At 36.4% G+C, this 15015-nt stretch overlaps 1 protein-coding gene across 1 annotated transcript in view; it reads right to left on the reverse strand.

Annotated features, from left to right (window-relative positions):
* The window catches only part of PLA2R1 (phospholipase A2 receptor 1), a 113505-nt gene that overhangs the window by 49761 nt on the left and 48729 nt on the right, over nt 1-15015 (reverse strand). The window contains 1 exon segment of the mRNA XM_081260883.1: nt 6826-6995. Within this exon segment, the coding sequence (XP_081117009.1) occupies nt 6826-6995 (170 nt within the window).

Genomic DNA, 15015 nt, shown 5'->3' on the forward strand with positions numbered 1-15015 from the left:
CCTTGACGATCTGGATGATTCTAAGTCTGAGGCAGAAATTTACATCTTATCATGTTAGATAGCAAGGATGCTATCAGAGACAGTTAGCATCACATCAAGATGACTCAGGAGGTAGTTGTTGAGGAGATCCCCATCACAAAGATGGGGCAACTTGAGCATTAAAAAAGGATAAGTGAAATGAACTAAAAGGGCTAGGGATATAGCTCAGTTGGTAGAGTGCTTGCTTTGCATGCACAAGGCCCTGGGTTCAATCCCCAATACCACAAAACATAAATAAAAATAAATAAGGTAAAAAATGAAAAGGTCTGGGGATGTGGTCCAGTGATTAGGCACTGGGTTCAACCCCTTAGCCCCCAGGGTAGGGGAGGTTAAATGAACTAAAACATATCAATGTATCAAATATGTTTTAAAGTGCTTACTCGTTAACAGCTTTTAAAAATCCTGCAAACCTCTAATTGATCAATGCTGGAAGATGCTAATGAAGAAATAATTATTTTGTAAAGGGAAAGAATTAAGCATTTATTCTGGATTTCCTGTAAAAACCATACCACAAAGTTACTAAAATACTGGCCAAGAATTTCTTCCTTATAGGAGTATTCCAACTATGAATCAAGAACCCCCTACTGGGGGCTGAAGATATTGCTTAGTGGCAGAGTGCTTGCCTAACATACTTAAGGCCCTGGGTTTGATCTCCAGAAAAACAAAATAACACAAACAAACCATAATGAATCAAGGGGCCTATGCATCGATCATCAAAAACTGCTAATAATATTCCCTCTAAAAACTGGAACAAGACAGGGATGCCCTCTTTCATCACCTCTATTCAACACAGTTCTTGAAACCCTAGCCAAAGCATTTAGAAAAAAGAAAGAAATTAAAGGGATATGAATTGGAAAAGAAGAACTCAAACTATCCCTATTTGCCAATCATGATGTGATTCTATATTTAGAACCCCCCTTTAAAAAAAAAACTCCACCAGAAAGCTTCTAGCATTCAGTAAAGTCACAGGATATAAAATTAACACAAATAAATCAATTGTGTTCCTATACACCAATGAGGAATCAGCTGAAAGAGAAATCAGGAAAATTATCCCATTCACAATAGCCTCAAAAAAATTTGAGAATTTTTACCTCTAACAAAAGAGGTAAAATATCTCTGCAATGAACACTATAAAACACTAAAGAAAGAAATTGAAGAACACACTAAAAGATGGAAAGATCTCCCATGTTCTTGGATAGGCAATTAATATTGTCAAAATGCCCATACTACCAAAAGTGCTACACAGATTTAATGCAATTCCTATTAAAATTCAAATGATGTTCTTCATGGAAATAGAAAAAGCAGTCATGAAATTCATCTGGAAAAGTAAAAGGCCCAGAATAGTCAAAGCAATCCCTAAAGAGAAAAGTGAAGCAGGAGGCATCACAATACCAGACCTTAAATTATACTACAGAGCTATAGTAACAAACAAGCATGGTATTGGCACAAAAACAGACGTGAAGACCAATGGTATAGAATAGAAGACACAGAGACAAACTCATATAAATACTGTTATCTCATACCAGACAAAGGTGCCACAGTGGAGGAAAGATGGGCTCTTCAACAAATGGTGCTGGGACAATTGGAAATCCATATGTAGTAGAATCAAATTGAACCCCCTTTCACCCTGCACAAAACTCAACTCAAAGTGAATTAAGGACCTAGGCATTAGAGACCCTGCACCTGTTAGAAGAAAATGTAGGCCCAATGTCAGCTTAGGAACCGACTTCCTAGCAGTTCAATTTATAATAGCCAAGCTATGGAACCAACCTAGGTGCCTTTTAATGGTTTAATGGATACAAAAAATTTTGTATACACAATGCAATATTACTCAGCCATAAGAAAGAATGAAATTTTGGCATTTGCTGGTAAATGGATGGAATGGGAGACTGTCATACTAAGTGAAATAAGCCAGTCCAAAAAATCAAAGACCTCTCTGATATGTGGATGCTAATCCACAACTAGGGAGGGTATGGAGGGGAAGAATAGAAGTCCATTGGATTAGACAAAGGGGAATGAAGGGAAGGGAGGGAGGATGGGAGTAGGAAAGACCATAGAATGAATTGCACATAACTTTCCTATGCTCATACATGAATACATGACCAGTGTAACTCCACATAGTGTACAAACACAAGAATGGAATCCTAATTAAAATAAGTTATATTCCTTGAATGTATAATATGTCAAAATACACTTTACTGTCAGGTATAACTAAAAAGACAAATAAAAAATTAAAAAGCTGCTAATAACATAAAAATAAAGAAAACTGGACATTATGTATCTCCAGACAAAACATGCAAGTGTGTGAGAAATAGTATTTCAAAATAAAATAAAACAAAACTGAATTTGATCAGGGCTCTGATTCTGTTTAAGAACAAAAATGTTGATTTTTTAAATGAAAAATAAAGAGGATAGAGTAACCCATTAGACAATATGTGTTAGACAATAAAGCATAAACTTTAGGGAAATTTAAGCCATACAATTCATTTGCATCATCAACAAATAAATTCTAAGAAAAACAAAAAATGGGTAAAGGAAGTGGGAAACAGAAGTTAGGAAATCTATTAATCAATTGCAATGTGTGAACTTATTTGGATCTTGATTGAAACAAATTGTAAAATACCCTATATAATATTTATGGGTCACTTTGAAACATGAGCATTAACAGAAGATTTCTGATGTTATGGAAATCTATAGTTAATTATTTTCAGGTTTGATAATTGTATTATATCATTTTTTTAAAAAGATGTCTTTATTTTTTTGGTAATAATTCTGAAATACTTGTGGGTGAAACGATATGATGTCTGGGATTTGCTATGAGAAAGTATGGGACGTGGGTGAGGGTAGAGCTGAGACAAGATTGACCATGAGTTGATCATTGCTGACGCCTGGTGAAGGGTATGTGGTGGTGTATTATGCTATTTGATGAACATAATACAAAATTGAGACAAAATGGCAAAACTGTGATTCTAGCACAGATGGAATATTTTTCTAGTAGGACATAAGGACAGAGTCTTAGCTGAGTTTATAAAAAGCTACAGGCTTCCTGTTCAGTGGTCAGTTCAGACAGTCAGTTTCTGCTGGATTAAGATTCTCATATGAGGCCCAAGATAATGGATTCTTTTTTGACAGGCAGTAAAGAAAATGTGATTTACGGTGGTGTTTCTACAAGCTGTAATTTAAAAGAAAAAAGGGGAACACTGGAGCTTTTATTATTGCTATTTTCTTCAAAAAAGATTTACATTTTCATCTTATTCAGAGACAATTTACTCAATGTCAATCAGCATGAGCAGCCAAACTGAGCATCACAGCATTATTTTTGCTTCAGGGAAAAGAGAAAAAGAGTAGTGCCACTCAAATAAATTACAGCAGAAACTTATGAATGACAAGAAGCTCTGCTTTAGTTCCAGATTTCAGACATCTAAATATGCCCCAAGGAAGTTAACGTTAAAAACCAAAAATTTTGTCTTCTCAAAATGTATTAATTTATTTTGACAGGTATATTCCCAACAAAATTCCGAAGTATATAGAAATGATACCTGAGCTTTAATTTTTTTTTTTTTTTTTGTAGAATGGTGTGACATGGAACTTTACTGCTTTTTTCAATTTAATAATACAGAGTTGCAGAACCAGAAGATTGTTCTGTTGAGTGAATTGTGATGTTTCTCATTTTGGGCTATGGGAAGTCATCAGTTTCTATACAATTTCCTAAACTGATGCTTTTTTTTTTTTTTTTTTTTTTTTTGGTGAGGGGTACTGGGGATTGAACTAAGTTATATCTCCAGTCGTTTTAATTTTTTGTTTTGAGACAGGGTCTCACTCAGTTGCTGAGGGTTTTGCTAAAGTTGCTGCGGCTAGCCTCAAACTTGTGATACTCCTGCCTCAGCCTCTTGAGTTGCTGGGATTACAGGTGTCCCATTTATATGCAAACACACACACAAAATAATTTGTCTTGATTACATCTTGCCTGTATCTTTAAAATGTATAATTTTTGAAAAATTAATGAATATTTTTATAGTAGTTTTAGGTTCATAGCAAAATGAAGTGAAAGCACAGGGAGTTCCCACATCATCCCTCTCCCCTGCCTCCTACACAATCTCTCTCACAGTAGACATCACATATCACAGTGCCACATTTGTCATAATTGAAGCTACACTGACACATCACAACCACCCAATGTCCCTCTTATCCCTGTCATTTGTTTCATTTACATAGAAGCAAATATTTGATAATTAGTTGTTATGTGTTTATAATTGAGTATATTGTTGCTATCATTATTTTGAACATATATTAGATAATTAAAAATGAGAAAAATAAAAGTTTCTATTTTATCTTCACTATTCATTCCCAATGCTCTTCCTTTACATAGGCCTAAGTTTCTATTTCATTTTCCTTCTTTCCCAAGAAGTTCATTTAATATTTTTGCAAAGCAAGCCTACTGGCCACACATTCAATAAAATCATAAAAGATTTAAATTCTCCTTCACTTTTACAGGATACTTTCACAAATTATAGAATTTTAGGTTGGGTTTTTTTTCTCCCCTCAATACTTTATAAATTTCATGTTATTCTCTTTTTTGCTTGCATAGTTTCTGAGGAGCAGTCAGATTTAATTCTCATCTTTGCTCCCTCTCTGGCTTCTTCCAAGAATTTTTCTTTATATTTTTATTTTCTCAAGTCTGAATCTGCTTTTCCTAGCTATAGTTGTTTTGGGGGAACTATTCTGGTTGGTGTTCTCTGGGCTTCCTGGATTGTGGTTTGGTAATGACATCGATTGGGGGAAATTCTTGGTTTCTGTTGCTTTAAATATTGCTTGTGTTTCTTTCTTTCTTCTCCTTCTGATAATCCTATTACAATTATTTACACATTTATAGTTGTCCCACAGTTCTTGGCTATTCTATTCTGTTTCTTTAAGAAAAAATTTTTTTTTTTCAGTTCTGGAAGTTTCTATGGTCACATCCTCAAGCTCAAAGATTCTCTACTCAGTGTATCATAAGCCCACTAAAGCATTCTTCTATTATGATATATACATATATCTATACATAGCATTTCATTTTCACTTTTTTTTCTTAGACTCTCCATCTGTCTTCTGCCTTTTAGTATGCCTTGTAATGTTTTTGTTGAAAGGTGGACATAATGTACTTGGAAAAAGGAATTGCAGGAAACAGGCCTCTAGTAAGATGGTGGAAAGTATGGGCGAAAGGGAGTGTCCACATTCTATGACTTGGCCTCAGTCTTTAAATGATCCGTCCTGTGCCTCTGGACTGTGGCCCTCATCAGTGAGAGCTTCTCAGGTGTTTTTCTCTCCTCAGTGTGATAGAACAGCTGGAGAGTGCTGGAGCCGGGTAGTTCCCCTCCCTCTCAGGTAGGTTTTGCTCAAATTAAACTCAAGCAGGTCAGGCTCTGGTGAGACTCTGTTAACAGCATGTTGTGGTGTATTTAAAAAAGGTTCCTGGCTGGGCGTAGTGGCGCATGCCTGTGATCCCAGCAGCTTGGAAGGCTGAGACAGGAGGATCATGAGCTCAAAGTCAGATTCAGTAATGGGGAGGCGCAAAGCAACTCAGTGAGACCCTATCTCTAAATAAATACCGAATAGAGCTACGGATGTGGCTCAATGGTTGAGTGAACCTGAGTTCAATTCCCAGTAACCCCCCCCAAAAAAAAATAGAGGTTCTTTTCCTTCTCCTTCTGGTGAAAGCACGAGAAAAATTTTCTCTGATCCTCACTGTGAGGACCTGTTAGAGTTTCAAGAGGAAGAAGCTATGAAAGTGTGTGAGTCTCCTGTGACCCGGGCCCTCCTGGAGTTTTACTCTCAGAGTTGTCTACGCTGAGCCTCCAGCAACTTCATCCATTGCAGTTCAGGATTTCTAAGCCCAGCACTGGATTGAGGGGAGGTTTCTGCTGGTCAGTTTCTCTTCCAGTAAGTTGTGATCTCCGTATCCTCTGTCTCTCTCTCCAATTTGGGGGCAGTGGTTTGCTCTGTGATCTCATGTCTTTGGTGGCTCTAAGGAGAATTTTGGTTTCTCAGTTTGTTCAGCTCTTTGCTTGTTAGGATGGCACGGCAACTTCTAAGCTTCTTACATGCAGGGCTGGGAATTGGAAGTCTTCAAAAAGTACAAATACTTAAACCATGTGTTCAACAGAGAGACTGTAAATGGATTTTCTTTGATCTCTCTTTTCTTTCTTTTAACCTCAGGAAGTCTAGGGAATCTTTTTTAAACAGTTAAATCTGGCTCATAAATGTTGAGGAAATATAAGCGTGTAGACAACAATCAGACCCTCCTGTAGGGTCCTGGGATTTTCCAGGGTGCTCACCTTGGTGGCTGGTGCAGCACAGAGGAGGCCCCACATCTTAGAATGTATGGGTGAGGAATCCTAACAGGATAACCATGATATTATATTCTATGTAGCTTTAGAAAAAATTCTACACATTCTTTCTCTGCAGTAAGAACTAGTATTTATGATTTACAGTGAAGCAGGAACTGTGTAATATTTCACTTAGTCCTCAGAGTAATTCTGTAGATACTATTGCTATCCTTAATAATGAGGAAATATATGGAGAGATTAAGTGACTTCCCCAAATCATACAGCTGCATGTGGACTCTATGTTAGAAACTGACTATATGTTACCCCCTGCAAACGGGGTGATCATTTTAGTTAACATAGGCAGTAAGAAAACATTAAGGAAGACTCAAAAGAGGTGACCAAGGGGTGGAAGGGATTTGGAACCAATAAAAGAGAAGGAAAAAAGTGACGGGGAGTAGGTGCTGCAGCCCTCTCTACTCACGGGGTTGATGTGCGTTCCAGTGTGTATACTGCACCGACTCAGGCTTCTGTCCTGTGGTCTTCCAAGTGTATTCTCCTGTGTCATTTTGGTCTTGCAGAGCGATCCAAAAATAACTGTCCTTTGTTTTCACCACACTACTGATCAAACTGGTAATAAAAGCCTGTTCAAACCTTGAAAAGGGGAAAAGGAAATGGTTACATTACGTTTCTAGGCAATAAAAAAATCTCATTAAAACATAATGAAGTGCACAGAATGGCACCAGAGTAAGCATTTCTTGCTAATTCTTTAGAACACAGAGCAGGAAAATACACAAAGATACTGAACATTACTAATAAATGCCAAATATCAGTGTAATTTCCAGAAATACATGAGGAGAATTTCATTCTTATAGACTTTTATAACTGTGTGTTAGTCAGCCTTTTATCATTGTGACCAAAATAAACAGCCAGAATAACTTAGAAGAATAAAAGTTTATATTGGCTCATGGTTTCAGAGGTTCAGCCCATGGTTGACAGATATCATTGCTCTGGGCCTCCAGGGTGAGGCAGAACATCATGGCAGAGGCGTAATGGAGGCATGATGGATAGAGTCTGTTCATGGTGGCCAGGAAGCAGAGAGTGGTAAGGGGACACAGGGAATAAACCCTTCCAGCACCTCCGCCCCCTAGTGACCCACCTCCTCCAGCCATGCCCCACCCTCCTAGAGTTACCACCCAGTTAGTTCATCAAAGGAGGATAGCCTGATTAGATTACAGCCCTCATAATCTAATCATTTCACCTACTGCATTAACATAAAGAGCTTTTGGGGAGAATCTCATATTCAAATCGTTAAGAAACTGTTTCAAGGAGCAGAGGCTGACTTTGGTTTCAGAGTGTAGGTGGGAAAGTCCATGTAGTGAACCATACATTTCTTAGAGTAAGATGGGGCCTGTTTTGTGTTTAGGCCACATACCACACACCATGCCATAATGTGCAGGGAGGTAGGGGCTGGCAGGAGAGAGGAGGAAGAGGATAGTACATTTTTCTGAATGAGTGTTTAACACTACAGAGTTCACACACACCCACTCACCATACTTGCTTGGTGAGAAAAGAATCTGAGTAGTAACTGTGTGTCTCCCTAATCAGTTTGTTCACAGGCACATGGAGTTCTTGGCTTATTCAAATGTGCATTTTCACTGATGATAAATTCAAGCAGAAGGAGCTACTACAAGCCAGTACATCCACTAGCATTTTCCCCAAACAGCTGAATGAATTAGTGTTCAATGATTGGTGGCAATTCTTCCTTTCCAGCATGAATACATTCACACAGAAAACGCCAATGCATACCTGATAAGAATTTAAAGCTAAATTTTGAAACTGTCTTGAGAAATCTATTTTCAAAATATATAAAGTTAGAAGGAATTTCCAACAGTGGTGACTTCTGGCCAGCTCTGCTGAGTCAATGGGAAATGAAGTCCTGATGAAGTTACCCAGGAACACAATGAGAAAGCAAATTAGACTTTTAAAATACTATTTGGATTTTAAAAATTTCCATGCATTCTTAACTTGCTAAGGGAAGTAAAAGCAGTGGGATCATTGGAAAACAGAGGTGTCACAAAGGAAATAAGGGGGGTGGGGTGGGCGGGGAAGAACAGAAAGAAGTAAAATTTGAAGTGACACCACTAGAAATGTTTAGTGACTAAAAACATCCGTGGTATGCATCTTTGCAGAGCTCATGGGTTTTCTTCATGCTTTAGTAAATATTTTCTGCAAATACTTTATTAACAGTCTAAATAGCACCCATTTGAAGTTAGACAAATTCTTTTGTAATTACACACAGGGGCAGAACCTTACATAAATGTGCTTCAGAAAGAAGGTATATCAAGCTGAATGCTGCCTGGATGCTGTCATAATTTTCCTTATACTTTGTTGGTTTGTGTGTCATAACATATGGTCTGCTTTCCTGATCCCTCCGAGGCAGCATGGCATGGTTATTGTCCCCACATGGTGCTGGAAATTGCTGTGTTAGAGGCCAGCAAGGCACTGTGCACCACGGGTGCGATGATCAGGCACTGCTTGTTGTGCCGGTGTTTAGTCTGGGGGTGTTGCTGGTTTTTCCATTACCTTATACTATGGCATTTATCAGATAATGCAGGGAAATGACCTTGTCTGTGAACTTGGCCTCGGGTATCATTATTCATGACAACATATTGCTTGTGTTCCCTGTTGGTTGTAGATCTATTTAGTCCCCTTTGATTTGTTATTTTATTTCTATTTATCATTGCTTGAAACAATAGAAACCTTCGGCTTTTTGAACTGGCAAGTGTATTTTTGAAGTAGTGTATATAATACTCATACATTAAATCCTAAAGCCTTCAAGTCAAAACAAGACTCTGGTTTTCTTGATCCAGTTTTAAAAGGTAAAGAAATGTGACAAATGTGTCTTTCTTCTAAACAATTAAAAAAATCTAAAAAAATTTCTTTTTTTTCTAAACAATATGAAGATATTAAATCTGGATAATAGCGTCTAATGTCTCGAGTATCAGTTTCCAGCTGGTAAAGAAGCAAGAGGTCATTTTATATTCTTTACCACTCACTATTTCAAACACTGATAGGGTAAAAACAAAAAACAAAAAACAAAACTCTGCCTTACAGTAATATAGAAGATGATCTTTCAGAGGCTTTTCTAACCCTGTGATTTAGAATTATTCATAAGAGAACATTCCAGAGTTTTGTATTATCTGGTCTTTTTGTCTGATTTGCTGAGCTTGTTTAATTCAAATGTTGTTGGGATTTAAGGAAACAAAAATAACCAAATATAATGTACATTCTTCCGTATTATTATTTGAACCAGGATAGCATGCTATCTCTAGGAACTGAATAAAGTAAAATCTATTTGTCACCTTAAAAAAAATGGTAAAATATTTTGCTTATGTGCACCTACTTACAAAATCAAATATTCTAGGAGAATAATTCTTGCAATCAGAAAGAAATTAACTTTTCCAATTAATGCCTTAGAAAAAGTTAAGAAATCACTTGTGTTTTCAATGTAAACAAGAAAAATACATCTTGAAGTTCCATTATGTTTGCAAAAAAATTATTCACGGTGCTAAACATTACATTTTAATTTAAAAATGCAATTTAAAGATAGCAGCATATTTTTAATATGCATTAATAAATTTTTTTCATTTCAGAATAAGAATTTTGCACTTTAAAAGTACATACTTTAAGAGGAGGTACTTTTTACTTAATATATAAGTGAACATTATGTTTCTTCATCATTTAGCAGTGATGGCTAACTGGAAAAAATTTGGCATGTAATTGGAAAAAAGGTTTCTTGTCTATGAACAACACAGCACGTAGCAGACAGCAGCACTATAATGATTGTGTTTGTATTATCCAAAATGAATTAAAAACAAAAGTAACACATAGAAAGTATAGCTTTACTTGTTAGCAAATGAAATTTAAAAAATAGTGGTTGTGTGTGTGTGTGTGTGTGTGTGTGTGTGTGTGAGAAGTTGAAGATTTCACTGGAAAGACTTGGTTTTGAACTAAGTAACTGCAATTTGCTGTCTCCCAATTACACAATTATCAACATTTTCTATGCCATTTGAAATAACAGACTTTGTTGTTGAAAAATATGAAAATGATCAGCTTCTTTCTCCTTCTTGTAAATGAAGAATGGAAATAGACTATCAATGGTTTTAAGATGGAGACACGCATCACGATCATTGTTGTCACAAGTTTCTGGTGGCCTCCTGTAATAACCAGGAATGTTAAATTTTCGAAAATTGTTTCTTGCAAACTATTAGAAAACAAATGTAGACTTAATATAGACAGAAGAAATAAACCTAGAAGAACAAATTCCAAGCTGTTAGTGGTGGTTCCTTTTGGGGAAGAGAAGAGAATAGACAGTAGGTGAAGGAGCACTGTCACTTTTTAGTCTATTTAGTCTGTTTAATTTTTACTAATGAGATTTTCTTTATTGTATTACTTTAAAGTGGATAACTAAAACGTGCCTTTAAAAAAATAGCTTCTTTTTTGTACACACAGAAAAACTATTAGAACTAATAAATGAAGTCAGCAAAGTTACAGCATACAAAATCAACACACAAAAGTGAGCTGTGTTCTATAACAATGGATAGTCCAAAAAAAGGAAATTAGGAAAACAATTGCATTTAGGATAGCACCTGACAGAATGACATACTTAAGAATAAAGTCAGCAGAAGAGGAGAACGTCTTGTACACTGAGAATTGCAAAATGCTGATGAAAGAAATTAAAAACACAAATAAACAGAAAGACATTCCCATGTTCATGGCTTGGAAGGATTACTATTATTACTATGTCCATATTATCCCAAATGATCTATGTATTCAAAATAATCCCTATCAAAATCCCAATGATTATATATATTATATTAATATATATCCTACATACATATATATAATTTTTCTTTTCAGAAATAGAAGTAATCCTAAATTTCATATGGAATTTCAAGGGACCTTGAATAGTTGAAAGAATAAAAAAGAGCAAAAAGTTGGAGGTCTCACACTTTTTGATTTCAAAACTTATTACAATTAGAATCCAAATAAAGTCTATACTATATTTTAAAAAACATACTACAAAGTGCAGTAATCAAAACTGTGGTACTGACACAAAGACTGACATATAGATCAATGGAACAACAGAAAGCCCAGAGAAAACTCTTGCATATATAGTCACATGATTTTCAACAAGGGTTCAAGATCATTCATGGAGAAGGTCAGTCTTTTCAATAAATGATGTTGGGGAAACTGGATGTACACTTGCAAAAGAATGAATTGGATTCCTATACCATTAAAAAAAAGAACTCAAAGTTAATAAAAAACTTAAACATAAAACCCAAAATTTTAAAACTCTTAGAAGAAAATGTAGGGAAAAGTTTTGTGATATTGTATATTGTTGTGACACATGACTAAACCAGTCAGGGTCACTCCAGATGAACTGGGCTGGCACGAAATAATCACACAGAGACAGAGAGATACCTTTTCTTTGGGTTCTTTGAAGTCTCCTCTGACCCAGATCCCACAAAAGAGGCAAGTCAGGCATGAAAGAGAATGAGCATGCCTGGAACCCTATTTTATTGGGGAGAAGCCGTCCAAAGGAAGCAAGGGGTAGGATTACAAAGGGACAGGTGAGTGTAACTCAACCCCACTGGGTAATGCCCACTCCTGGAGCCCCGCCTCTTTACCCAAGCGGAGGTAAAGCCCAAGTTACTGAGGGGCACAACAATGTTTAGTATCTCTTGCTTAGGACTTAAGGGTGTGTATTTCCAGAGGGGTTCCCGACAGTATATGGCAATTATATCTTGAAAATGACATCAAAAGTGTAGAAAATAAAATAAGATATGGATAAATTTGGCTTCATCAAAATGAAAAACTTTTGTGCATTAAAAGCACTATAGAGTGAGAAGGCAACCCATAGAATGGGAGAAAATATTTTCAAATATATATCTGATATAGGATTAATATACAGATATATAAATGACTTCTATAATTAAATGACAGAAAAACAAACACTCCAATTAAGAAATTAGCAAAATATTTGAATAGAAATGTCTCTAAATAAGATATACGGATGGCCAATATTGAAATGATGCTCATTCAGGGAAATGCAATCAAAGCCTCCATGAAACACCATGTCATATCTAGTAGCATGGCTATTATCAAAATGCAACAAAACAACCAGAGAATAACAAATTGGCCAGAGTGTGGTGACTTTGGAACCCTGTGCACTACTGGTGGGAGTGTAAAATGGTGCTGCCACTATGGAAAACAGTATGGCATTTCCTCAAAAAATTAAAAATAGAATTATCATATGACCTGGCAATTTTACTTCTGAGTATATACTCAAAGAATTTAAAGCAGGGACTTGAATTTGTATATTCATGTTCAAGGTAGCATTATTTATAATTGTCAAAAGGTGAAAGCAACCCAAATAATTACTGATGGACAAATGGGTCAACAAAATGTGGTATATACATATCAGGCTATCTTACCCTTAAAAACAAAGGAAATTCTGATGTTTGCTGCAACATGTATAAACCATGATGGCATTCTTCTAAGTAAAATGAGCCAGAGTCAAAAGGAAAAAATTTCACTTACATGAGGAATCTAGAGTGGTCAAACTTACTGCGACAGAAAATAGAACAGTAGTTGTCAGGAGTTGGTGATGAGGGGGAAATGGGAGTTTTTTAAAATGAGTACAGAGTTTCAATATGAGAAGATGAAAAACCTCTGGAGATGGAGATGGTGGGAGCTGTACCACAATGTGAATGCACTTAATGCCATTGAATGATACACTTAAAATGGTTTATATGGTAAATTTTCTGCTATGTGTATTACACCCACACACACACACAAAAGTTAACTGCTAGGGTGTTTTGGATAAGGCAGTTGCAGGAAAATGGCAAAACTTTAAAAATACTTGAGTATAATGCATATTTAAACAGAAAAAAGTGAGACATTGCAGGATTTTTCTCTCTGGCAAGCTTCACAAAATCAAATATCATTTGTATTATTTTTATTGCTAAATATTCCATAACTGATTGATCAAGATTTCAACATACAAGCACCTAGACAATTATCTATGGTAACTTTGGAATTGGAGTTTTGCATTCCTGCTCTGATTAGCAGCAAAGTCACTGGGCCTGAAAAGGTTTTGTAATAGTACACCAGTAAATAAAAATCTGTTACTTAGTAATAAGGGTCTGTTTTTCTGACTTTTTCTATTCCACAAAGTGTTAAAAAGTCCTAGAGCAAGAGTGGTTGCTGGATAACAAAAGAAATAAGTAATTTGTAGCAGGTGGTTCTAATTGTGCCCATCAAACCTGTCACTCAATTGTGCAGAAGAGTGGAAAATCAATTAGCAACTACAAGCCTGGGTGCTGAAGAGTGATAGCAATGTCTCAACTCAAACAGGAAATCAGTAATGGAAGAAAATGATTACCAAGGCTAGTGGATGCCCCTGGGTCTGAGGAGGCTTTCCATCTACCGTCCAGCCTTCTTAGACAGAAGATACTGCTGGAGAACATTCCAACATGTGTGTTACTCAAAGAGCGGTTTATTGCCTCATGGGGTCTAGATGGATAAAGACCAAGAGTCCAGCGTTCTTCCTTTTTCCAACATCCTGCTTTGGATGTGGTCTTGTTTGCCAGGTAGTGTACTTGTTGCTAACTGACCTGGAAGGGCTACATTTGCTCAGAGGTGGTCCTGCAGGCATGGTTAGCAACTGGGCTGGTGGTCAGTACAAGGCAACTTGGACAGGCCTAGGTAGCCGAAATAGGGATTAAAATCAAATTTACCTCTGCCATAATTTTGCTTCAGAGTTGGAACACACTTGAGTGTAGGCTACTGAATGTAGTTAAGCAAAGAAAAAAATCATGTTTACAACATACACTTGTATCCAGTTTTGGGGAAACAAAACAGATTTTTCCCCCAGACACTTTTCATCATTTGCATGAGGTCCCCAAAGCATTGGTAGAATATGAAGCATCTGAACCCTAAGGCTGATTTCTGCCCTAGCTAGGGTCACTTTGGCACTGTGAACAATCTATAATGTGACTTTGAGTTCATCACTTTGTCCTGTTACTCCATCTTCTTCATTTGTTCCACATGTCTGTGTTCTCTTTCGTCAGCTGCTGTATTGCAAAAGGCACTGGACAATTATACCATTTATCTATCTATCGATCAATCCATCGATCTACCTAATATCTTGTCGTTGTTTAATAGGGTGCATTATATTGGCATTCAATAAATACTTTTTAAATAAACTCTTGACTATTAATTTTTTTCATGGTCAGATAACATATAAAAAGTAATTAACAGCATGCCTGGTATGTGACAGGACCTCAATGAACATTAAGCAAACAAAAATTTAAAAAAGAAAAGGAAGAATGAGACATAAAAATAGATGAAACAATTATACTTATTTTCTTCAATACAGAACAATTTAATTATAATGAACAGAGGACCCTGGTTTCATTGGTCAAGCTCCTTTTATGTCCAGTGTTGACTTGCTGACTTGGGACTTCTGATCCAAGGTGCTTGTGGAAGCTGCCTAGAAAGTTGGGGGGATAAAGGCTTCCTTCTGCCTGGTATCTATACCTGGGAGGGGGAAAGGCAGAACTAAAACTAATGCTGAGATACATCAAAGGTAGCATTATACCCTAAA

The sequence above is a fragment of the Spermophilus citellus genome (genome assembly GCF_964194105.1).
Source record: "Spermophilus citellus genome assembly, chromosome: 11".
NCBI lineage: Eukaryota > Metazoa > Chordata > Mammalia > Rodentia > Sciuridae > Spermophilus > Spermophilus citellus.